Consider the following 26,160-nt stretch of genomic DNA (forward strand, 5'->3'; position numbering starts at 1 on the left):
TTTCAATCTAGTCTAAATTAACCCCACCATCACAAGAAGCACTCACCCTGGTTTTCCATCATGAGGGATTTGGTCACAAACACAATCTTCTGCTGCCCACAAAGGATATGGCCACAAAAACAAATATTTTGCCAAGGCATGCTTGGATGCATATTCCCCATTCATGTTACAACACTCATATGAGCTGGGCTGAACTGGTGGATTAGGGTGCAACTAAATGAAATGGTGGGGGGCTGCTATCAGGGCCTCCAGATTTTTAAGTTCAAAGCAGACATAGGCAGCACCAAACTAGAATAGGAGCACAGTCTTGGAGAAGGGAGGTTTAACTTTCCTGCCTGAGCTGTTTTCCCTATCTAAATAGACCCTCCAATGCTGCTCTTTGACCCATTGTGTGTGTGGGGGGGGGATGTACAGGGACCCCAGAGCAGCCTTAAGCAGTTAATTTAAATAGGAAAAACAGTGTAGGGAAAGTGCATGTGTATTTAAATTTTAATTCCCTGTCTTAAAAAAAAATTACAAGGCAACTTAAAAATACAACCATGAAGGCAGAAAAAAAGATTAAGATAAAAAGCAGTTTCAAACAAGTAAGCAGGGCAGCATACAAAAGGTAATAATTCCTGAATAAATGTTTTCATAATGCTATTCACAGAATTAAAATGTTTTCAAATGTTTACTACACAGCCCTATGCAAACCTACTCAGAAGTGTCCCACGGAGACTTACTCTTAACATAAATGTGCATAGGATTGCAACCTTAAAAGCACATATTGGTGCTGCCACAATAAAAGACCCTTCTCTGGCACTAGCAAAGCACATTTGATTTAATGAGAGTCTAGAGAGCACAGCCTCAGAAGACAATCTTATGGAACTCTTTAGGTGGGGTGGACAGAAAACAGATTGAGGTGATTTGCAATAGTTCAGCAAAGGTCTCTCGCTTCCACCTGTTCCATGATAGAAATTAGAAAGACTGCGGCATTCCCATTTTGATTTGCCCCCATAACAGATTCTATCAGATTAGAGCAGAGCTTACCAAACTTGGGTTTCCAGCTGTTTTGCCACTACAATTCCCTTATCCCTGACCACTGGGTCCAACAACAGCTGGAGACCCAAGTTTGGGAAAGATTAGAGTATAAGGCTCATAGTCAAATAAGAAAGATGAAACATGGCTAGCGAATGGGTCTTGAAATGTGATTTCACAGGGGAATCACATTTATGCTGACTGATACATACAAATATACCTGGTTCATAAGGAGTTTGCATATCTATTTTATTTGAGTACCTTTTGGCCCTCAGTTTGTGTCCTATGCGTCTACCAACGTACACAAAATACAATTATCCAGTTCACAAGTCATTTGAGTTTATCTGTTAAGCAAATGTTGCAGGGGTCTGGCATATATATATATTAAAAAGCAATTGTGGCTGATGAGTTTTTGTGGCTGGAGTTCCTTTGTCTTCCAGCTTGCTGAGAGGGGTCAGGGAAGGCATGGGGAGCTTGCTGCAGTGTGGTGTGTGGCAGTGGAGCCAATCAGATGCCCCCATTGCCACGCACTGCAATAAGCTCTTTTTGCCTCATTCCTCCCCTCTTGGTAAACATCAGTGACCTGCTGTGCTGGAAAGCTAGGGGGACAATGGAAGCCCACCTGCTCTGCCTCACTGGCCCCTGCTATTAAAAAGGCTTCTGGCTGAACATGCTTTTAAATGTGGAATACACTTACTAAATTATCTCATGTCAAGAGAATGGGAACACAGGGCATCTATAGGTCCTACATTTTGTCAGTCTTTCAAAACAATTCCATCATGACTCACAGTGACTTACGGAATTCTTCAAAACGGCAGCATGCGCAGTACACTTACTGAGAAGGTCCACCTGGAGTCTGCAGATAGTTTGCAGAATGCTGTGCAGATTCTTCTTGTTTTCACCAAAATATGAATTTCTTTGTAAGGGGGAGGGCAAAGCTTTCTTGCTACCATTTAGAAATCTGTACAGAGCTTCACCTGTGGACACTTTGGTCATCTTTGGACTTAAGTGCTAGGGCATTGAGCTTCAAATGAAATGTGCTTATTGAATCCCAGATCGTTTTCCTGTTTATAAAGCTGCGGTACACCGTTTTTTGCTTTCACCCATCGCAAAGTGCAGTCTCCACCAAACGTCAGTTTAAGCTGTCTTTGTGGATGCTCCGTTCTGTGTTGTGATTGTTCAGTTCGTTGTTTTTCCACTGAATACTTGTTCCGTTCATCGGAACAGATGATACTTGACTCCCTGTCTGGTAGCACTTACAGCCGAAGCATGACTGGCAAGAGAAAGATTCCAAACCATGTTAATATTCCATTCCTTTATGAAGGATCATCCCCTGTCTTCAGTGGAGAGAAGAAGCTTCCAGGGCGGGGGCAGAATTAGATTTTTAAAATACTGGATTGTTTTTTTCTTATGATACTAAATATATGCTTATTTCGGACAACATGCTAAACCATGGTTTGCACCAACCATAGTTTGGAATGCAAACCATGGCTTCAACTTCTAAATGTACAGCATGCAAACCATGGTTTAGAGCAACCTTCCCCAACCTCGTGCTCTGCAGATGTTTTAGACAAAAGCCCCACTAGCCCAAGCCAACAGGACCAGAGGTCAAGGATTATGATCAGGGTGTTGTAGTCAAAAACAACAGGTTAGAAAAGTCTATTTTAGTACTTCCATTTTATATCTTCTTAGAAGTCAATGTCAGAAGGTCACCCTTGTCTTAATGACATTGCATTCTCTGGAGGCAAAGCAGCATCGGCAATCGCGGTTTGCCCATTTAGACATCACACCATATCACAGTTAGCACAAACCATGGTTTGCAAAACTGCTTCAGAATATGGTGTCTGATTCTGGTTTGCTAGTCAACCATAGACCACAATATGTCAATACAAACATCACATCATATCATAAGTAAGCTTCCTTAGTCATGGTTTGGTGCAATGTCTGAATTGAGTCACACTGTAAGTACATCAGGGCCTGGACTCTACAGTCCCAACTTGGCTGAAGTATCGAATTCAATATTAGCTTTTCCAGAGTAAGCTGCTCAAGACATTCCTGCATACCAGCTGGACCAATATTTATTGGTTTACTATTAAAAGATCTCCAAATAAGCATACCAAAGAATTAATGCCATAAGCTGAATAGAGATTGGGCCACATTTAAGCGCATTGGTTTCAGTGAGCTTTAGTGCACCTAACTTTTTATCTTATCTGTTTCATCATATTCATATAGATTGCAATATAAAACATGCATGCTGTTATTTACTCATCCTTGCTATGCTTCTATATCAATCCCTGTTGCTGTTCATCCTGGAGAGCTTTGTTGTAGTGGGAAGATTTAAAAATATGGCTCTTATGAACAGTTAACTACCAATCAAAGCACAAGGGATACATTCACAAACAACAACATGCACAAATGTGATTAGCATTTTAGCTAATTCTCTCTCCCACCAAATGAAACAGGTTCCTCAAGATTGAGGAGGCTGGCTTATTTGAACAGAAGTAAGTGGTTGGTGAAAAGAGGATTATCCTCTTTGTTATGAAATCTGACAGCAGAAGGAATCAGGCGGACAAGTCAAGCAGACTAAATTGCAGAAGAAATAGGCAAAGACTGACTTGATTACACTGGGCACAGTCTGGACATGATAGTGCAACATTCCTGGGGTCTCCTTCACTTTAGCTCTTTATGAAAAGCTCAGGAATGGATTTTCTCTATGGGAAGCTGTATCTTACAAAGGAAAGGATGTGGGTGAATTTACAACCCTCCAGTGTAAAGTTGAGGTCAAAATCTGGAATCAAGAAGCTCAAGTTCTTAACTCAAAATCCTGCTCATTTACTGAAGAGCCAAGCTACAACTTTCTTTACCATAAATTTCTGCACCAGAAGTAATAATCTATGAAGTGACCACAGAATTCATAAAACCACAAAATTCTATTGCCCTGTGGAATAAATCCCTCAATACACTCCCCTCCCCAATCCAAATGCCTAAAAGGGAGGCACGGTATTCTAAATTTTGCTAAATGCCTTTCAGGAATAACATATAGGCAAACAATAACAGGTTCTGGCAAATGTTGCTGAATGTTGCATGAGTTGATCATTTCATGTGTTACGACTAAAAGATTCTCATGGGTTCCCATTGGTTATTCAGAGTATGTGACCAATCAGTGGGTGGGGAGAAATAATGCTACTCTTTCACATTTTCTTCCTTAGATGCATATTTTGACAGCTTAATTTCCTTCTTTATACATCACAATCCTTACCTGGAAACAGTTTTTGAACTTCTTGCTGACAAAATAGAGTGCTATAGGGTTTATGCAGGAATTTATGGTCGCTAAATTCATGCCGATATAATCGAGTGTCAACAAAAAGCTAGGGTTAAAAAAGAAAGCAAAGCATTACAACCTTTTTCATTATGGAAGCGTATTACATATAGCTTTGTGAAATCCCTTCTTGGGTACCTACCTAGCATAGAAATATGATCATATAGAATATGTGTCCTGTTCGAAGTTAGACTGTGATACGTGCATAAATTAGTATTAAGAAGTGTCTGTCAGCTGTGGATAACTTGCATAGAGCTTAAGAGCACTTGGTCAAACAAGTGGAATGCTTCAAAATAACTTTCAGAGGGCCTCTCTTGATATGAACCTATGCAGACCCTCTGGTCCTCATCTGAGGACCTCTTCTGGGTGCCGCTTCTGAGGATGTTTGGAGAGCAGTGACAAAGGAAACAGCCTTTTCAGTTGTGGCCCCCTGCTTGTGGAATGCTATCACCCAGGGTAATAATAATAAACAAGCAGGTCTTGTTGTACAAAACCAAGTAGAGGGATCATGCGCCAGTGGAGCCCACTCAGGCATGCCCCTGGTCCACAATACCATGCGAAACAGTTCATGCTCTTCAGCAGGTAAGCCAACACTCTGGAGAGGCTTTTCAGGACTACAAGAGGGGAAGAGGGGAAGGGAAAGCTTGTGCAAGTTGTGTTTTGAATGAATAACCATTGGCTACAACCCTCATTAGATAAATAACCTGTGCTAACCACAGTAAGGGGTTAGAAGAGAAAGATGGAAGGCATCTGCAACAGCAAGAGCTCAGAGTTTGGGGTTGTTGATATCCTGAATATCAAGTTGTATATAAATACGTGAAATAAATTAATAAATACAACAGGGCCAGATAAGGTGTGCTCTGGGATGTAAAAACCTGACCTAGCCTTTTAATCTCCATTCTTATAAAATAAAAAGGGGGTATTTTTAAATAAACTATTTGAATAGAACAAGTCCATGCAAGCATCTTGGCAAAGGAACGCAGTGATCCCTTGGGTGTGCCTTTATTTTTCAGTGTCTGACTGCAAGTAGTTGAAGGCCAATTGCAATGTAATATTATTATGTGGTTTTGTGTTTCCTTTCATGAAATGTGTGTCTAGAGCCACAATATTGTGTGGGTCTTCAAGCACTTCATAGATGGAGCGCTTTCCACATTTTTTCCTGGATATGATGAGCTTCAGGTTCGGCTACACACAGTGGCGTTTCGACATCCAAATGTGCCACATTACGAAGCGCGATGTACACTGATGGCTCTATAAATAACACTAGGAATAATAAGAAATGCTTCTGTGTGACCTGGATAATGATCTGTGGAAAAGAGATGTCTGCTTTTTTACAGTCTGCACTAAATCCTGCTGACATAGCTAATCAGGGAGGAATCAATTCAATTGTTTGACTAGAAGCAATAAAGAAGTAGAGACAAGTGGGAAAGCAATATGGAGCTGAACCAATAATGCCCCACCAACCATCTTGCACGAAATGTAAAACAAGTAGCTTTCAAATACCCATTTCCACAGTTGCACATGCGCTGATGCCAATTGGCTTCTCAGGCAGCTCTATTCACCTGCCCCCTCGGCACATTATATACAACCCAAATTAAAACCCTACCTGAGCAATTCACATCTTTTAGGGTCTTTTTCAGAATACAACATTTGCTTCAAGATCCGGCTCAAGTGGAGAGGAAACCAACAAAGGGCAAAGATGACAACTAAGCAGAAAACCGTCTTTGCGACTTCTCGTCTCTGGAGGATGAAAGGACATGTAAGAATTCGCAGGTGTGGGCCAAGCAAAGTGCAAAGCTACTGGGAATAAACTGGAAGCTGTCTAAATATAAGAAAAGCTTATGACTATGAAGGCATACAGCTAGTGACTGATGATATTGCAATGATTACTCAGGGGGAAATGCCACGCGCATGGGGAGCTTTTAATTTCACCCAGGGCCCCTTCCACACAGCAGATTATTGTGGACTTGGTGCAGCTCATGCATGTACGATTTTCACAGCATCCACATAATGTCATCCTCATCCAAGCTGGGCTTAGTACCCAAGTTCATATCCCCATTCAAGTCATGAAACTCCCTGAGCAACATTGGGCCAGCAACTGTCTTTCAACTTGACCTGCCTTGCAGGGTTGTTGTGATAAAACACATCTTTGAGCTCCTTTATGTAAAGGTGGGATATAAAGGTAATGATAAACAATAAAAGTAAAATGAGACCTCATATTTTTCCTGCATCCCATATTATGTCGTCCCCCCCCCAAAAAAAAGAAGTTTGGGATTTACCATTTCTTTGATGGTGCTGGCAGCAGCGATTTATTGGATTTTCTGCAGAAATGATGCATCTAGTTTAAGTATGAAAATAGTACGGGGCTGCATTTTGTTGAGGATGGAATCGTGTGGAATCTGCACAAAACTTGCACTTTTGACCAAACCTGAGTCCACAATAAATTGTTTGGAAACACTCTCATTCTAATGGCCAGCTGCTGTAGTCTTCTCATCAACTCTTCTTATCATGTACAGCTACAGAACAGTGGACTTCAACTGATGTATATCAATCTCAGGAGCCAGGTGAACATTAAAAAAAAGTTCCAAACAGGATTTGCAAAACGTTCATAACTACATTAATCATCCCCTATCACTGCCAGAAATGTATTGTTACTCAGACTTGGCTAAAGTAGAAATGATAATATGTTGAGAAGCAAAAATGTAGGAATGTATCTTTGGCACATTGTTAACTGGAGTTCAAGGAATTTAGAAAGTAGGATTTTAAGGTTAGAAAGTGAGCAAGCAAAGCTGTCACACTTGTTATAAAAAAGGAAGCAACCCTGTCTGGCCTCTGAAGCATTGCGTCTGCATCAGCTGCTTGCACTTGAGATTACCCTTATGTTCTGAGTTTGCCTGAATACCTTTGGGTCAAAACTCATCTTTCGCCATAGCTTCTATTTTTGGAATGCCTTTGATTACTGCTCGCTCTAAAAAGTTCGAAAAGATAGTGCACGGAAAATACACGTCAGAAAATGTTTCCTAGGCATTTCCCCCCCCCCTTCTTTACCTGCTTCAGATGTTCACTGAGAGCTATTCTCAGATTGCTCTTCCTCCTGTTCAGCATTTCACAGGTCATGAGGGTGTAGAAGAAGGCGGTGCATGCAAGTGGCATGCAAAAGTAGAAACCAAAGAGCCACCAGTCCTTCGCTTTGGCATAGAACTGCAGAGGAGAGAACCAAAATGGGACAACTTATTGCTCAATGCAATGCCTTCTTGCATTGACACCCGCCAAGGGCAACATTCAGAAATCAAGCAGTAGGAGAACGTTCCTTTTCTTTACCATTCAACTGCCCTGTTTACACTCGCATGTATGTGGGTACACACAAATACAACTGCCAGTTGAATCTTACAGAATAGTGTCTTCCACTGTACCTGAGGCAGCAGACAATATTAGGTCCTCTAGAATAGGTCATGTGGTCCCAGAAAAGAATAGCTAGAGGGGTGCTTAGGAAAGCTGCTTTTGCTTCCTAACATCTGTCCCCTGAAGTGGTCTGCCTAAGAGTAGAGGCAGCCCTGTTTACTCTGGTCAAGGCACCTTCCAATCTGTTTTGTCTTGGGACATGCGACCCTTTGTAGATGTGAAAGTATGTGTGGAAAGCAACTAGGCAAAACTGACCCAAATCTCAACTTTCAAATCCCAGGGATCCGTGACATAGTTACTAATATTTGTGCTAAAATCAAAGGGCAATAGAAGTCTTGCTAAATAGCTTGTCCCAGTGAAAACTCTGCTTCGTTACCTTTTAAGGCTTTTGCGAATGGCTTTGATTCCAAAAGGTCCAGGTTAAGAATGTCTTGTAAGTGTAATCGTGCTCTGCTATCAGTAGCAAGATTAACTGCCTTGCTCATGTACCAGGCAGAAAGAGGCCACTTAAGCATGCACTAGTCTGGAAAATGTGGAGCCCAGATTGCTGTTTCCAATGACTTTCAATCTATGGTTTCTTTAACCCCCCTGTCCAGAATGTAACCCTTTACATGGTATGTTTACTATCTGACAAGAAGCAGCGGGTGGCTGGGACATCCCAGTACATTTCCCAATTAAAGTTAAAGGCTGCTGGAGATTTTGGGCAAGCATCTTTCACAAAACACTTCACAGTTTTGCTAATAACTATAAACATTTCTTTGCCATTTCTAGAGATAATACACATGCACAAACATATTCCTATCTCTTGATTATTGGTCACTGGAAGGTATGTGTATAGTGGGGAATCCTTGTTTTCTCACAATATTTTCCCATCGGTTGTTAATTCTTAGCAGATGTCATTTCCCTTGTTCCCACACTGGAATATGATGATGTTAATAGCTGAGGATTACATGTGGTTCTTCGCTACTGTTCAAAGGAGTCAGAAGTCTGCCGTTATGTTTATGCATATTTCAACGGCAGAGCTAGCTTTGGAAGAGGAAGATTAAAGCTTTTACCACAAATTAATATATTCTTAATGAAGCAATATTTTTAGCCATTTTATAATTGCAGGCTTTGGCTATATGGAGGGGGAGGGAGAGAAAAAGAGGGACGGGGGGGGGGGGTGAGGGAAGGAGGGTGCTGCACAGGAGAGCAATTTACTTCAGGCCCTTTAGCCTGGGGCCTGAATGTAAAACTTTCTCATTTCAAAGATCTTTCACAGATGATGCCACTGAATCAATGGCAATGCTGTGAGAAAGTGCTAGTTAGCTAACTGTTGGCAGCCATGGAACTGAAGGAAATGCTTCCCTTGAGATATTTCACACTGAAGTAGTGCAAAGTTTAGACCAAATGGATTCTCATCTGTTTGCTTCTTTCAGATATTTAAACAGAATCAAAACAATAAAAATAGCAAATTAGCAACAATAACACTGAAAGATTGTCAGGTCATATTTAGCCTCAGAGAGGAGGGAATTGCCTCAGTTTAGACCTCTATTGTCCAGACAACTCCTTCCTTACAACTGTCCTCCTCCTCCTCGTTTTCATGTTGTTTCATGGAACGCTGTCATAAGGTACTTGAAGAAGTTGGAACTGATAACCACCCTGCAGGGCCAGGATTAAATGTATTTCTGCACTACAAAGCAGGAACGTTGTTACTGTGCTTTTGTGGATTCCTAAAGGTGTAACTACACCAGATCTTTTTATTACTCTTGAGAGGGCTCTAGGAACTGGTCCGGGTTTGTTGGCTTCGTCATTATTTCTCTATGCAATAAAAAACTTCGAACCTTCTGGCTCTTTTGCATGTCTCAAGGCCTCTTCACACAGCCACCGATAATACAGCAACCATGTATAAAACATCTGCCCATGCAATCATCTACAAGTGCCTAGTACATGCCATATTCAATGCAAGCTTGCAAGCTGAGAAGAAGGCTCTAGAGAGCTGTTGCCAAAGTGGACAATACTGAGCTAGATGGACCAGTGGCCTAACTGGGTATAAGGCAGCTTCTTCCTGTGTTCCAGTGAACAATAGAAGAGCCTGCTGAATCGGACCAATGTCTTGTCTAGTCCAGCATCGTGTTATCACAGTGGCCAACCAGATGCCTGTGAGAAGCCAGCAAGCAGGACCTGAGTGCAACAGTAATCTCTTCACATGGGCTTCCCAGAAACTGGTATTCAGAGGCTTACTGCATCCAACAATGGAAGTAGAACACAGGCATTTTGTCTAGTAGCCATCAATAGCCCCACCCTCCATGTTTTTATGCTGTTGGGTCCTTTCCCACTTGACTTCATGTGAACATATGAAAATGCTTTATAATAAATCAGGCAATTGGTCTTTCCAAACCACAACTGCTTACAGTTACTTCCCTAGCCCTCTAAACAGGAGGTGCCAGCAGGGAATTGGACCTGGGACCTACGTCATCATACAAAGCATGAAAATTAACAGGAGGAAGGAATTTTCCTTGGTTCTATCAAAACAGTACACCTCATGTAGATACAACAAATCTATCTTCTCCCACTAGCGCTAAATTGCTGTGGTACAGGGGGGAAAGCAATGCTTGAAAGAATACCAAAGGCTGCATCCAACCAATTTAGAATTTTAAAGGAGTGACACTTTGGGCATTTTAAAGCTGTAAAAGCTAAACTAAGATGTCTGCAAATGATTAATTATGGCAATTAAGCTTACATGGATCTTCCATCAAGTTTTGTACTTTGATGTGGGTGACACAGGCATTCTTTTGTTTGCCGTACGAGTACACATGGAACTAGTCTTCTACAGGAAACGTGCTTTTTCACATGTTCCCTAAAGCACTTGGCCTTTTGGGATTTACATCCTAGCACAAATATTTGAAAGAAGGGCTATCAAGAATAATAATAGCTGAGAGGTTTCTAAGACCACTGAAAAGGAGATAACCATAAAGTTTTACTAAAGTCAGCTGACATGATTTAACATTTGCTACTAGACTTAAGGAGAGGCTTTCCCTTTTAATTCTCCAATCATTTACTTGGAGCTTACGTGACTATGTCTTCCCTCTGCTCTACATTATCTTCTTCAGTTGCACAAAAATTAACATTCTGGAATTGGATGTCACCAAAATATAAGGGGAAGGAACCCTGTTGCATTGAATGTTTGCTTTTATAATGTTTTGGGAAGGCAGAATGGCAGACTATTTTTCTTAGGGAGAAATGGGTCGGGGTGGGATTTCCTTATGTATTTAATAAAAACAGATTATAAGCAGTTGCGCATGTCTTTTGCACAGTGTTTTATTCGGCCAAACAATAGCAGCCTCTGAGTTTCACTGGCCCATGAGTTTCAGCAGGGGGATAACAGAGGAAGAGGCTATTTAACACTTTCCCTACTGACATTTGCCCCCACTCAAAACTTTCCCCCCTCCCCACCACACACAATGTTTTTCCTTCTGCAGGGAAAAAAGATACTGGATGCCTGTAGAAACAAACAGGATTGAGGGAGGGGAAAGGTAAGAAAACAAAGAGTTATAAACTGCCATTCCTTCGACTGAAACTTGCAGTCCCTATATGTGAACATTTTCAGGAACCAGGAAAAGGTGTTCAGAAAAGAGAATGGTGTTATTGACATGATTTTAGTAGAAAGAGGTAAACAGAGTGAGGCCGCTAACACCTTTCATGGCTGTCTAGGAGCTGGAAGGACATCTCTAGTGGCTAAACCATGGTCAGGAACCAGCTGATACAAACCAGCTAACATTTAAAGGGTTTTGAATAGTTTTATATATATATATATATATATATATATATATATATATATATATATATATATATATATATATATATATATATATATATATATATATAAAAAGATGGGAACATTCTGGATTTCTCCCACTGTGCTATGCTTGGGCACCTGGGATGTTGTCCTAACCTTTGTTTCCTGCTTGGCAGGGGGTTGGACTGGATGGCCCTTGTGGTCTCTTCCAACTCTATGATTCTATGATTCCCATATTTCCATCTCTATATGAGCCAACCTTTCCCACCACCCACTCAGCTCTTGCCTCTTCTCCCATTCTTAGTCCTTTTATCCCACCACTCCAGACTGCCCCACTGCAAATGGAAAGATAACAACTGCGGCTGTATCTTGATACATACGGACAAAAATGTGGTATTAGTTAGGAGCATACAGGAAACGTAGAAGCTGCCGTTGTATTCAAATTCAACAGTGGTAAAGCCAATTGCTTCTGGGATAGCCAGGGCAAATGAAAGAATCCAAATTGTAATGATTTCAATAGCGGTGATCAAGGGGACTCCAATTCCTTGAACACGACTCCAGGAGGCAACTGCACGGTACCTGAAATAAAACACAGAGGCATTAATTGCAAGCTTCAATTCTTTATTAAAAGGTGGAGTTTTAAAGGAAAGCTTAACATAATAGGTGCATTTCATGATTCTTTACAATATGAGATACTTAATTACCCATAAGATGGCAATAAATAAGTGGATTCATGTTTTGTAATCTTGGTATTATCATCATGCAAGTGTGTGGAAGAAAGGATCTCTATCTAATCCAGGAGTCAGCAAACTTTTTCAGCAGGGGGCCAGTCCACTGTCCCTCGGACCTTGTGGGGGGCCAGACTATATTTTGGAAAAACAAAACAAAAAAACAAATTCCTATGCCCCACAAATAACCCAGAGATGCATTTTAAATAAAAACACATATTCTACTCATGTCAAAACACCAGGCAGGCCCCACAAATAACCCAGAGATGCATTTTAAAGAAAAGGACACATTCTACTCATGTAAAAAACACACTGATTCCCAGACCATCCACAGGCTGGATTTAGAAGGCGATTGGGCCACATCTGGCCCCCGGGCCTTAGTTTGGGGACCCCTGATCTAATCATTAGATTTGAAAGGTTTTCGCTTAACAGCATTATTTGGGTCTCATAATAAAAATCAGTGCAGCTTTGAATCAGTGAATCTTGATTCAAAATGGCATCCAATCATATTGGGGGCAAAACTGCTACTTGATCTCAGGACCATTATGCAATCAATGTTTGGTTACAATATCTTAAGGTGTCCAAATGCATAGTGAATAGACAAAAAACTTTCCATAATATACAGGCAATTGTGGACATAATCCCACACCACAGCAAGATAAACATGAGGACTTAATTCACATAATGTAGGTTAATTTGTTTGTTTGTTTATAGTACAGTTTTCCCAGGGGAGCAATTACAAACATTTTAAAAACAAAACAAAGCAATTTAACAATAAAATTAAGCAATTCGATAAAACGATAGAACAAGAAACCAGCAGCTGCATCAAAATAATAATAATAATAAATCAATGCTGTTTGGAAATAACTCAACGGATGTTTTTCAGTCCTAAGGAATTAAAAAAAAAAAAAAGCTTGTGTCTGGGGTACAAAAGGCAGAAGCGTAAGTAGATCAGATGAGTGTGTTCTGTATAGAGTGTTCTACAGCTGAGGTGCCACATCTCCCCCAGATGTCTAATTTCAGAAGGTAGGGGGGGGCCAAAGAAGCAAAAAGGAGAGACCAGGCTAGCAGGCAGCAATGAAAAGAAGAAAATGAGGAGCAGAGCCACTGGGGCATCCTCACGGGGCAGGGGTCTTGACAGGTGCCTAACAATGCTAATGTAGGCCTTGGCTAATGGCTTTGCTCCACTCCTTTGCCAAACATCATTATTATTTATTAAACGTATACTCTGCCCTTCATCCAAAGATCATACGACAAGAGCCTGGAGTTAATCAGCCCACTGGGGTCCAATCAAGGGAAAGACCCATACATAGGATTGGTGTGGGCATTTGAGCCTCTAGTGCATGCTGCCTTCAGGCAGGACATCCTTGACGCTTGGTTTAAGAAGTCGAGATATCATGTCATCTTAAAAATGCTTCACTGAATTAAGAGGACCTGATCATTTCCGCACTATTACTTTGTCTAGAAGCTATTAAGAAAATTATCACAAGGGATTACAACACAGGAGAGGATGAAAGCTTTAACCTTAAAATAAAACCAAGAAACCACAGTGCAATCTTGTCTACTCAGAAGTAAGTCCTACTGAATTCAATGGAGCTTTCTCCCAGGTACATGGGATTAACAATCCAGTCTTAATATCATAAATAGCCATTAGTTCTGTAGCTTTCAAAATCCAGAGTCATTACACTACTTTTTGACTCTCTTCATTCTTGTTCTAGGAGAAATTGTTCATAGAATGAAATTATAGAACTATTTACCTGTCCACGCTTAGAGCACAGAGGTTAAGGACTGTGATTCCCACTGATGCTTTCTGAAGAAAAGGAAAACAGCTGCAAAGAAACTGCCCAAAAGGAGACATCCCAAAGGGCCACTGACCATGAAGCTAAAGGATGGATAAGAAAAATAATGGGAAATGTTAAATGGCAGTGTAGAAAAAAATGAACATACACCTGAATCTCACCTTGCCTGTACTCTCAACCAATTAACATTCTCCATATCAAAGTGTACGCTTTTCTAAAGTCATCGGGTGATCCCGGATTGTCCCAATAAAAAGGGGGATTCATCTACATTTATTGATTTGAAATGTGTATATACTTCTTTTCTATTTAACATTAAGAATTCATCATATAAAAAGTGACATTAAAAACAGCTTAATGGCTTTAAGAGAAACAGTCTAAAATCTGAAGAAGTGTGCATGCACACGATAACTAACTTAATTGGTCTCTAAGGTGCTACTGGAAGGATTTTTTTTATTTTGTTTCGACTACGGCAGAACAACACGGCTACCTACCTGTAACTACTCTAAAATCATGTAAAACTGGGTCACACACAAGTGTATGCAACAGAGAATGGTTGAAGCTGCTCTGTCTCTCACTCTATTAAGTCTTAGCTACTGAAACCCTGTATCAACAATCAGCTGTTCAGGGGTTGGTAGACAGGGAATGAAGGAGGGAGTGCAGCCAGCTAAGGAACGCAACCTCACCGATTACTTTCAGTCAGCAAGGAAACAGTTTTAAAGCTGGCCTCTACAATGACAGCTGAAAAGACACTCAAAGGTGCCAGATTTGGTGCTGCCTGCTTCACCATAGACATACTGAAGGAAATGACACCCCCCCACACACACACATACACACATAAATAGTACGTTTCCGAGCACAATTCAAAATGTTGGTGCTGACCTTTAAAGCCCTAAACAGCCTCGGTCTAGTATACCTGAAAGAGCATCTCCACCCCCATCGTTCTGCATGGACACTGAGGTCCAGTGCTGAGGGCCTTCTGGCTGTTCCCTCGCTGTGAGAAGCCAAGAACCAGGCAGAGGGCCTTCTCGGTAGTGGCACCCCCCCTGTGGAACGCCCTCCCACCAGATGTCAAAGAGAAAAACAATTACCAGACTTTTAGAAGACATCTGAAAGCAGCCCTGTTTAGGGAAGTTTTTAATGTTTAATAGATTATTGCATTTTAACATTCTGTTGGAAGCCGCCCAGAGTGGCTGTGGAAACCCAGCCAGATGGGCGAGGTATAAATATATTATTATTATTATTATTATTATTATTATTATTATTATTATTATTACAGTCATTGAGGGCTCTGCTATTAAAAAAAGGCAGGGGGCTTAAAAAATTTAGAAGTTCACACCAGCACCTTCAATAATGAAGTGGGGGAAGTGGATTCTAAAGTTAATGTATCCTTAGAGATAAGTATAAACAGTGATCAAAGCTTACAAAGTAAAGGAGCTTAAGTTTTATTATTTGGAAAGACAGGCACAGAAGGAATATTTGCATGAGAGGTCTGAAAAAAATCTGTTGATGGGGAGGGTATGATCAGTATCTTAATCAAAAGGTGGGCAGAATTGCTCCCAGATGTCAACAGATATGCTTATGCAGGCTAAAAGGACATGCTGGGAGGCAATCTTAAATTTGACTGTAATCCCACCTGCTGCGAAGGGGCCCCTGTTGGAACAATATGGGCACGACGACTCTGGCACAGAGAAATAATTTGAAAGATGCTTGTAGGCTGCAGTTCTAATGAAAAATGGGCCCTCTCAGTCCTGGAATTTATTTTTTATAAAATACAGATAGGGTTACTAATCACACTATTAAAGAAACATCTGGTTTGGCCCTTTTTGACAACAGAGATTACATACATTTCTGTAGTCTGCTTTGACATTCATTCAGTGATAACATCTGATTTTAGTCTGCAAACAAATGTCAGATCCTATGCCTTCAAACTCTGTTGGTTTTCTAGATCCATTCAGATGTCACATTTGAAAGGTTAGATGTATCAAAGACATTTTACAGGTGATACATTCCACAGCCTGTGTGGTTACAGTCATCCTAAACCCCGGTATAGAGGACATTGCCCATGTGTACGAGGCAGTATATTTATGCCAGGCTCCCAGCTAATTATATGAGTGCACCTTCTGGCTCAACCTGCTTTGTTCACTCACTGAGTGGAACCTCGGGAAGGGAAGCCTTAACTGAAATCACTGGATAGCTCAGTTGGTTAGAGCATGGTGCTGATAATGCCAAGGTTGCAGGTTCGATCCCCATGTGGGACAGCTGCATATTCCAACATTGCAGGGGTCTGGACTAGATGGTCCTCAGGGTCCCTTCCAACTCTACAATTCTGTGATTCTGTGAATGTGCAGGATTCACAGCAGGGCAAGGAGTTCTGTGCTTACAGCTGTACATGTATATGCTCTTCTTGTTCCCAAATATTCCTTGTGCAGATGGCAGATACAGGGCCAATTCAGCTGCACACTGCATGTGTATGCCAAATGGATGCAGGGTTCTCTTGTGAACAGCCCCTTAGGGCCTGGTCTTTCAAAAGCTTCACAAGGGAGGAAGGTTTGCCGCAGTACTTTTGAGACTTCCTGTGATTTAAAAGCTATTGTCTTTCAAGGCAAATCTGCAGCGAAATGTCTGACAAGAGTGGAATTCTGCCCACATATTTGTATGCTAAAATCAAACTTTTGAAAGATTTCAATACTCTGCTGCTGGAATTCAAGAAAACTAACCCGACAGCCACAACTTCCTGAAATATCCCCTCCCTCTAATCTTGTGTTTTCCACGCTCAACACTGTGAAGCCGTAATAAACAAGACAGAACATTCCATTTGGATGATTTCTAAATGTCACCAAGTGGGCTTCAGTTTACTTGGTGGTATTTATATATATATTTTTTTGGCACTGTGCTTGCACTGCTGTATAGAAGACGCTTCTGTGGAAGATGCTTTTAACATCTGTGCAAGCATGCTGATTAAAAATGGACCGTAAGATCCAGAGGAGGGAAATCAAATTTCTAACCATGCTTTGGAAGGTGCATGCTACTTTTGAATATGGTCAGTTAAAGCTTCTGGCTTTGCTTTGCTGGAACTGAAGTGTCCTGAGCTGGAACACAGCCACCTTCCAAACTCTGCTGGTATTAAGATGGTATGGATTTAAGGAACATAGGAGTTCTCTTGCTGGGCTGAACCACTTAGTCCTGGATTCAGTTCCCAATAATGGCAATCTGGATTCCCTTGGAATATATCACAAAAAATGTAACGACTGTGCCCCAACCCATTCAGGAAGCTTTTATATGAGGTAGGTACTGGCAATGATCCAACGTGGGTGATTCGCATGGAAGGCATAATAACAATGTATATTTCGAATGCACAAACCGAACTGGCAGTACGTGGTGTGGACCAGGGAGCACATTTCTAGCCATGTGACAATGGAAACAGGCACATTCAACCAAGGAATTCAACTGGATTTGCATTGTTTCCATGTAACTGTTTTTGGGCTGGGATACATATTTCTACTCTACCCCATTGGCTGATGATTCTGTTCATGCAACATTACACTTGCGCACACGTGTGCACACACACATGTATTTAGAATAATAGCAAATCCATCCTTCTTCCCAATATGCTTATCAGCTGGTTTAAAAGGTGGACTGTATCTCGTTCTTGGAGTCAGTTAAAATATTCCCAAGTGGAATTTCTGGCTGACCAACAATTTGAGAGCTGGAGGAAGTGATCAGAGGAATGTTTCAACAGGAAATGCAAACATCCCAAAAGTATATATTGCAGATTCTGCAGTGCTACTAGCTATGGCTGTCTTGGCACAGCTTCTGTCCCCACCTGCATTTTGTAGCAGAGGCTAAGCAATTAACATTCTTACATTTATCCAATTTTGCACCCCACCCCAGTTGAACAGCACTGTGTAACTATGAAGGGGCCATATAACCCTTGCATGGAAGCAGAGATGCTGATTAATGAATTATACATTCATAGTAACTCACATACCATACTGGCTGGATAAAAGGAACACGCAAACGTTACGCTGAAAGAACAAGCTGATTGATAACAGCAACCCTGTATACTAAGAGTGATGCATGATGGCTGACGCTTGATTGATAGTGGTCTTCCTATATACTAATAGCAGATTAATCAAGTGCTGATCTTTATGTAGCCAAAACAACATCATCCACATACAACTTCAAAAGAGGGGGTATCAGTAAGCTTGGAGGAACTCCAAGGTTTGCAAAAGTACAAGTAAGCTTTAGGAGGAAAATACTGTATGGAGGGTAGAATGAAAACACCTCCAAAAACCCCATTGAGGCACAAGAATAGTCAGTGGTTGTAGAATTCTGAGTGTGAAAAAATGGAAAACCATAGAGGTGGGAAACGGGCATGGCTGGCTGAACAAAATTTTGTTTCAAGTTCCACTTGCAGAGCTCCATTATGTGCCTTATTTCTTTAGAAGATAAATCGTGGCCACAATTTGTTTTCTTAGAATCCAGGTTTTTTTAATGCATATATGTACACACATACTAAACTAAACTAAACTAGAGAAAATTAAGGCTTGGGCATACATGTGCACTATGTGTATGTACATGCAGACAATCTCTATCTCTCACAATGTCAGAGAAAGTGACAGGGAGCGATCTGTGGGCGATCGCCATGGCTTGTGGTTGAGACCATGTGGGAGGAAGTCTGGCCCAAACCATTTACAGCTAAATTTTATTCGAAACAAAACAAAACCTTTGTACTAATTCCAGAGCACCAGTCTGTTAGGACTCAATTCATCTTCAAAGAACGCTAAGCAAAAAAAAAAAAAAGTTTTATAACCAGATCCATTGGATTGAAAAGAGAAACAATTCTGGATTTGAATCCAGTTTTTAGGAAAGGCAAGTCTGTTTTTCCAACATAAAATCTCAACTAAAATGTGAAAGTTCATAGTTTTTTGTTTTAAATGCTTCCACCACCCAAAGAGTTTAAGAGGCAAGAGGACAGTGACAGAGCATATGCTTCTCCTGCAAAAGCTCCTTGATTCAATTCTTCACAACTCCACTTAAAAACAAAAAAGTCTGCTGGGCTAGAAATATTTTTTTTTTATCTGAATCTTTCAAGAGGTGTTGCTGATGAGAGTAGTCAATACTGGGCTAAATTGGGAAGATATATATCCAGCTTGGGCTGGATGTTCCTGGCTAACGTGTCAAACTTTCTATTGCTGGACAACTTGCAAAGCAGCTCATAAAATGCATACACCAGCCTCTAAAATTTCAGTGCTTTAAGGAGAAAATACTTTAAAGGCTCCCAAGCACACTTGCTAGGTAGAAAGTCCCACTGAACACAGTGGGACTTACTTCCAAATAAACATATATATGATACTGTGGTAAATTAGGGGACTTGGGGAAGTTGCCTGTACCAAGTCAGACTGTTGGTTCATCAAGCTCAGTATGGCACTGAGTAGCAGGGCTGCTCCAGGAATTCAGGCAGCAGCTTTCAAAGTCCTACTTGGAGATGCCAAGAAATGAACCTTCTGCATACATCTTTCTTCACAGGAGTGTTGCTCCATCCCTTTGATAATTTTGGTTGTCCTTTTCTGAACTTTTTTTTCCAACTATACAATAGCATTGTATAATTGCATTATTAAATTTCCAGTTTTGTTTTCAGTTCCCTCATCCTTGCACGCCACATGGACATTTAGAGCAGTGGTTTGAAGGGCTCCTGTGAGAGAGAGACAGGAACATGGGGAGGAGGGAAGTGAAACCCACCACTGCTTTACTTTATTGCACTCTGCTGCTTTCAGCAGCTTTCTCTCAGCCCATCTCTGATAACTGGACATAAGCCAGGCAGGGAGGAAATTGCTTAAAGCAATGGAGTGCCGTGAGATAAGGCAAGGAAAGTGTGTGTGTGTGTGTGTGTGTGTTTTGTTCTCTTAAAGATTGCCACCCTCCCACTCATATGTGAATGGATCAGACACATGCATAATCAAATCTATTTTGGTCCCACGGGCTGGTTCACACAAGCACGCTGACCACACTGTCAAGGGACAACTGGCATGTTTGAACGTGGCATCACACATAACCCAAGCACACACTGTCTTTCAGTGGAGTCAGTTCACACATTCAATTATCTACTTGTCAGCATGTGTGTATGAGCAGGGCCCTGAGGCTACTACCTCTGATGTTCTGCATATGGGGCAAAGGAAACTTAAACAATGGTATACAGTGCCTTAACTGTAACATGCCTTTAAAGGAGTTCAAGATGTCACACTCATAACGAGGTTAAAAAAGCCCGGAGATTGATTATTGCCCGGCATCTGCGCATCATGTAAAGGAACTGTAGTTTCATTACAACTAAAAGTTCACCAAGAACAGACGCCATATTACACACAGATATAACCATCATTTTGCAATATTGGGAAGGGTGGTAGGAAAACCATTAGGTTCATGAACTTTAGTGAAGACAAAAAGGAGTGGGGAAAGTGGTTTATTCGGGTTTATTATTCTGTCACATAATCCAAAGTGACTAAGACTGATCCCAGCACTCCCTACAGTTTTAAACTTGAGTCATGGCCAACACACCACATCATAAATCAGAACTCCAACACATTCATTCTGACAGTCTGGAAGTGTTACTTTGAAACAAAGATTGTGGGTCTTGTAGAGAATATTCTCATCATGCATAGCTATAGTTTACTTGGCCAAGTCTCTAAAAAAGATACCATGAAATGAATCTCCCAGTGGTGGTATTATTATTATTACTACTACTACTACTACTACTACTACTACTACTACTACTACTATTTCTAAACCAGCCTTGATTTATTGTTGTTGTTTTGACCATCATGGTCTTTTCAACCTCAGTGGCACACTATATAGGCCTAGTCTCCCTTATCTGCCGAAATACAATTGATCCCCATCTTGAAAATTTGGCCCAGTATAGCAAGAGGCTAAATCTTCTCCTTACCCCAGTTTTTACATTGCTTTTATACTCTTTACACAAGTGGGAGTATGCTGGGTTTTCCCCTGTGTTATGATAAAGGTGCATCTCATTTAGTGTGGGATCTCATTGTAGCCCAGCATACAAAACAGAGCAGATTTGCTCTCCACAAAGATGTGATGACGTTTTTTAAATAGGAACCATGCAGGAATTTTATTTATTTGTTGGTGGCATTTCTTCCCTGGCTTTCACCATAAAAGATCAATGAGGCAGCTTACAATAATTAACTATAATAAATACAATTCAAACCAAAAAGAAAAACCAGCAAGTAAAAACATAAAAATAGCAGATAAAATGAGGAAGTAAAAAGCCAGGAGAACAGGACAGAATTCACAAAGTGCCTAAATGACAGCAGAGATGGCAAGGGGAGTGTGAGGGCAAATATCATAAGGTCCCAGATTCTGGCTAAAACATCTCTAGATATTTTAACATCTCTAGTTAAAAGGGTCAGCGAACATCTGATGTGGAAGACCTCCACCTCAAATTCTGTAGAGCAGAAGCAGCTAGCCTCCAGTTCGGTGGCCATTTTGTTCTGGCCCAGGGCTTTTTTTCAGCCGGAACTCACTGGAACTCAGTCCAGTGAGCACCTCTTAGGTGAGTTCCAGCACTTCTCAGGTGGGCACCATTGCCATTATAAGAGAAAGAGGGAGGTGTTTATGGTGAGCTCTGGCACCTCTTTTTCTAGAAAAATAGCACTGTTCTGGCCCAAGACCAGCTTTGACAGTGACAGCAAAGAGGAAAACAAAATTAAAGCTGGGCAATAACCCTCTTCAGCTACTCTGGGAAGATCAGCTGAATAGAGGGGTTGTGTGCCTTGTGTGAGAGAAAGGGAGTAGGGTGGCCTCCCTTAGCTAGTCCATCACTAGTTTTAAGCACTGGTTTGTGATGTCCACAACTGCATCTGGATCTGGTAAGATAGAGTTGAATGTCATCCACGTAATGACAGCACTCAACTTCAACACTACAGATGCCCTCTCGCAAAGGTTTTTAAATAGCACAAGGGGAAATACAACAGTCAGTGAATACTGTGACACAAATGGCATGACAATAGCAGTCCCTCAGCAACACCTTCTAGAATCTGATTGCCAAGTAGGTGGGGTTGACCTCTAAACAATGCCTCCATCGCCTACAGATGATCAACCACAGAGATCCAGGAGAAACATGCTTCCACTGTCTAGTTCCATAGTTTTGGGTAATTTATATTATCTCTAAATGCCTGGAGCTGAGCTGCCGATGCTCACCTATCCTCCCCAAGCCATTACAGTTAATGGATCACAACAACAAGAACATATTTATATGCTCTGAGGAGGGGCATCAGCTTCTGCATACTGTAAAATGAGTGCACAAACTGTAAACATTGTGGTGTTTTACCTTATATATGTTGATAGGGATATCTATGATGATATAGATGAGGTCTCCCAGGGCCAGGCTAGCTATCAGCGCATTGGGGCCATTCCTCATACACTTGTTCTGGTAGATAATCCGCAGCAGGGTTGCATTCCCAACAAGCCCAATGACAAACACTGCACAGGATATTGCTGTATTGATGTATTTGAAAGTGTCCATAATTTTAGGACGTTGTGAACAATAGATATAGGTGCGGTTGGGTTTATGGGTAGGGAACAAGAATAGCTTAGATTCTGTTTCAGAGGAAGTTGTGACAGGGTTAGTCAGGTTTGACTGGTAGATGTCAGAACCATCAATGATGACAAATCCAGTTATGAGAAGCGCCAAGACCATCTCAAAATGAAACACTTCCATCTTCAAATCTTCTGTTTCGGGAAATCTTCTGTATTTCAATAGTAGCTGATGGACTTATTTCACCTACAATAAAAAGAAGGCAATATTTATGTTGCAATATTGGCAAACTGAAACATTTATTTGTATATTTTCACAGAATTACAGAGTTGGAAGGAACCACAAGTGTAGTCTAGTCCAGCCCTCTGCAATGCAGGAATCTTTTGTCCAAGATGGGGCTCAAAACCCACAACCCTGAGATTAAGAGCATCATGAACTTTTAATTCTAGACAGAAATCCAAATTAAACTTTTAAATTCATTCATTCTATAATCAAAGCAGCAAAGAAGGAACAACTTACAGCTATAAAATTAATAGAGTGCATACTGGATGCTGAAAAATGTTTGGTCGTTGGAACATAAGCAAGACTACTTTCCTTAAAATTTAAAATTACTACTACTACTACTACTACTTATCATCATCATCATCAGAAATACCCGAGTCTCTTTTCTACAGGGTCAACAATCACCAAAGCCATAAAGCTACTGCAAGCCATAAAGGCTGCTGCAATGTCCTGATCAGAAGCACGTACATCAAGTAATTCCCATCCTATGTGTCACGATGCCTCATCTGGGGGAAGTAGTGACAGGACTCTCCAGCCTCTGGGAATTTGGGCTTCTAGGATCGACTTTGTTTGTTAATAGAACCCCAAGATCTAGCAGCTGGAGAATGGTGCAATTGATACTAGTCTTCAAATTAAAGACTTCGGAGCCCAAGATTCCTCCCTGCCCCTGAGAACCAGAACTGAACTGAACTCACAGTCCTCCAACACACACAAAAACCCACTCCTGGTTTTACCCCCATTCACCCACCGCCACCCACTTTCTTCATTTTCTCTGTACAGTACAGCTGTTAATATTATTATTGATGGGCATTGTGGTTTTAATTTTATGACTTCAATGGGTTTTTATTATTACTCTGATACTTCTATAGCCCATCCTGAGAGTAGCACCTTAGAGACCAACTAAGTTTGTTCTTGATATGAGCTTTCGTGTGCATGCACACTTCTGAGACTATATGATGAAGGAAGGGAGTATGAGTACCGTATGTATAACAGCAGTGGCAACATATTCAGCGGGGGGGGGGGTGGTAATTTATTGCTGCCATTGTTTAAAAAACAACAACAGGGAATCAAAATCTTTGCTAATCTACTTCAAATCTCGCCACCACTGCCGCCCGTGTGTGAGATCTACCAGTAGAACTGGGACTGCCTCTGTAACTAACAAAGAATATAATATGGAGGGGAGAAGCTCAGTGTACAATCCAACCAGGTCACCCACATTTACTTGAAATTGAGTCCCACTGAATTTAGCAGGGCTTACTAACATGTAAACATGCATAGGTTCACTTTCCACATTGCCTTCATTTCAATAATATATTTTTTTAAGGTAATTAAAAGACTAAGAAGCTGGGGGACGTTAAGTGCTTAATTTCGGCTAGACTGTGGCTCAAAACTACACTTTGCACTAATTGTGTTTTTCTTTCAATCCAGATCAGGGTCATAGCTGGAATTGCTGGAAATGGCGAGGAGGCAGATTTCATCTCAACATGGAGATAAACTTCCTAATTGTTAACAGCTGTTTGGCAATGGAAAAGGCTGCCCTGGAAGGTGATGATCTCTCATTCACTTGATGGATATAAGTAGTGTCTGGATAGCCGCTTCTCAGAGATTGTGTAGTTGCATTCTGCATGGCAGACTCACACAGAGCAGGTGGCGGGACTGGATACCTCCAAGGCCCCTTTCAATTCTGTGATTTTATGAAAGTGTTAGGATTTCAACTAGCTCAAGGTGAAACTACATCTATAGACTCATTTTTAAAAAAAGACTTCCCCAAATTTACAGTTAGGCAATACTTTTACCGGGACCAACTGGAATGTCCCAAAAGTTGGGCAAGTTTTCAAGTTCTGCAGAACTCTTCGCCAGGCAGACTGTACACAAAGCAGGCAGTGAGGAGGAGGACAGGTTACCTGTAAGCTGAATGAAACTCACTTCTAAGTAAAAATGAATAGCACTATTGGTCTGGGTACATTATTGCAAAGGGCACTTAAGATTGTTGCTATTTTGATGTTGAGATTCAATCACATATCAGCAAATGCAGGTTGTGCAATTAAACTGGATTTGGTGCTCTCACACAACAAACCTGATTCCTTTATCTTCTTTTTAAAACAGACTTTTGCAATAAGGAAAGTGATAGGCCTAATAAAATGCACTGAAACATGTAAGATAACAATAACACCAACTTCCTAGCAAACAGAATGAAAGCTCAACAAGTAGGGGATGTAACCTTTCTGCAAATCAGAAACAAACCCTATTAACAGAATTCAATATTGCCATTATTATTATTATTATTATTATTAAGTGTGTTAGCCTTACTTTTGACATGACTAACACTGACATCAGTGAGGCGGGATACAACCAACCCATAACACATCCAACATGGGTCATTGAGTTCAAAGGAATGGAAGTTTCTGCCACGGTATGTCCTCTGAATGGAACACACACACGTGAGAATTTATGATCTACTCGTGCTAAGCTTGGATTTACTTGGAAGGATTTATGTGGAGATTCTTCCAAGCGATGCCGGTGTCCGCCGATAGCAGACGGGACCCGGGTTCGCACACCTGCAGGTGAGAAAGCAGCAGGGAGCATAGGAGCCAACTCCTAGGGGTTGAGGTACCTTCGCCCCCCCCCCCAAATTGATGAGCACTGGCATTCAAATAGTGTGACCATATGATCGATTATGCGTAGCGGGGCTTACCTGCCCCCCCCCAATATTTTATTCAAGTTGGCACCCCTGGCAGGAAGCGGAGTTTAAAAGGGAAAAGCGGCAGGAGGGAGAAGGGAGAAGGGTTAAGCAGCAGCCGCCCCCTCCCCTTTTCCGCGTCTGTTCCTCCAGCAAAGCAGCATCTTCCCTCGAGCTGTTGCTTTTCATCTCACCGTCGGCGGGAGAGAATATTCACGCGTCCCTTGAGGCGTCCAGTTTGGCCAGACGCCGCCGGTTCCCTGCCTTATTTCGGGCAAAGACCCCGCACTTGTTTGTGGGATGGGAGCCTGCCCGGCCCTTTCCCCTACAGATAGAGAAAGGAGGGAGCGGAATAGAAGAGCACCGCTTGCTTCCTACACACACCCAAGAACCAGAGGCCAACTCTCATCCCTCCTCCTCGTCCCCAGACGCCGGGTTTTCCAGACTCCCTTCCCGCGCAGAGAGAGAGGGGGGCAACAAAAAAGTATCCCCGACGATGAGCCACGCGGCGTCGGTCCACCCACCGTTTTGTGCCGCGGAATCTGCGCGGCCGCGCAGCGCGACGGCGACTTCTGGCGTGGCTCCCGCCCGGGAGAAGAAGGAC

At 41.5% G+C, this 26,160-nt stretch overlaps 1 protein-coding gene across 1 annotated transcript; it reads right to left on the reverse strand.

The window, feature by feature from the left end:
- Window positions 1–1,509: 1,509 nt before the first annotated feature.
- EDNRA (endothelin receptor type A) lies at window positions 1,510–26,153 on the reverse strand. Its single transcript, XM_033159683.1, has 8 exons — window positions 26,081–26,153; window positions 22,388–22,840; window positions 14,002–14,126; window positions 11,897–12,095; window positions 7,385–7,537; window positions 5,943–6,076; window positions 4,277–4,385; window positions 1,510–2,290 (listed from the first exon to the last, which is right to left on the reverse strand). The coding sequence occupies exons 2-8, from the start codon at window positions 22,775–22,777 to the stop codon at window positions 2,150–2,152; spliced, it is 1,251 nt and encodes a 416-aa protein (XP_033015574.1). The 5' UTR covers window positions 22,778–22,840; window positions 26,081–26,153; the 3' UTR covers window positions 1,510–2,149.
- Between the last annotated feature and the right edge of the window lie 7 nt (window positions 26,154–26,160).

Source organism: Lacerta agilis, chromosome 9, assembly GCF_009819535.1.
Source record: "Lacerta agilis isolate rLacAgi1 chromosome 9, rLacAgi1.pri, whole genome shotgun sequence".
Lineage (NCBI taxonomy): Eukaryota > Metazoa > Chordata > Lepidosauria > Squamata > Lacertidae > Lacerta > Lacerta agilis.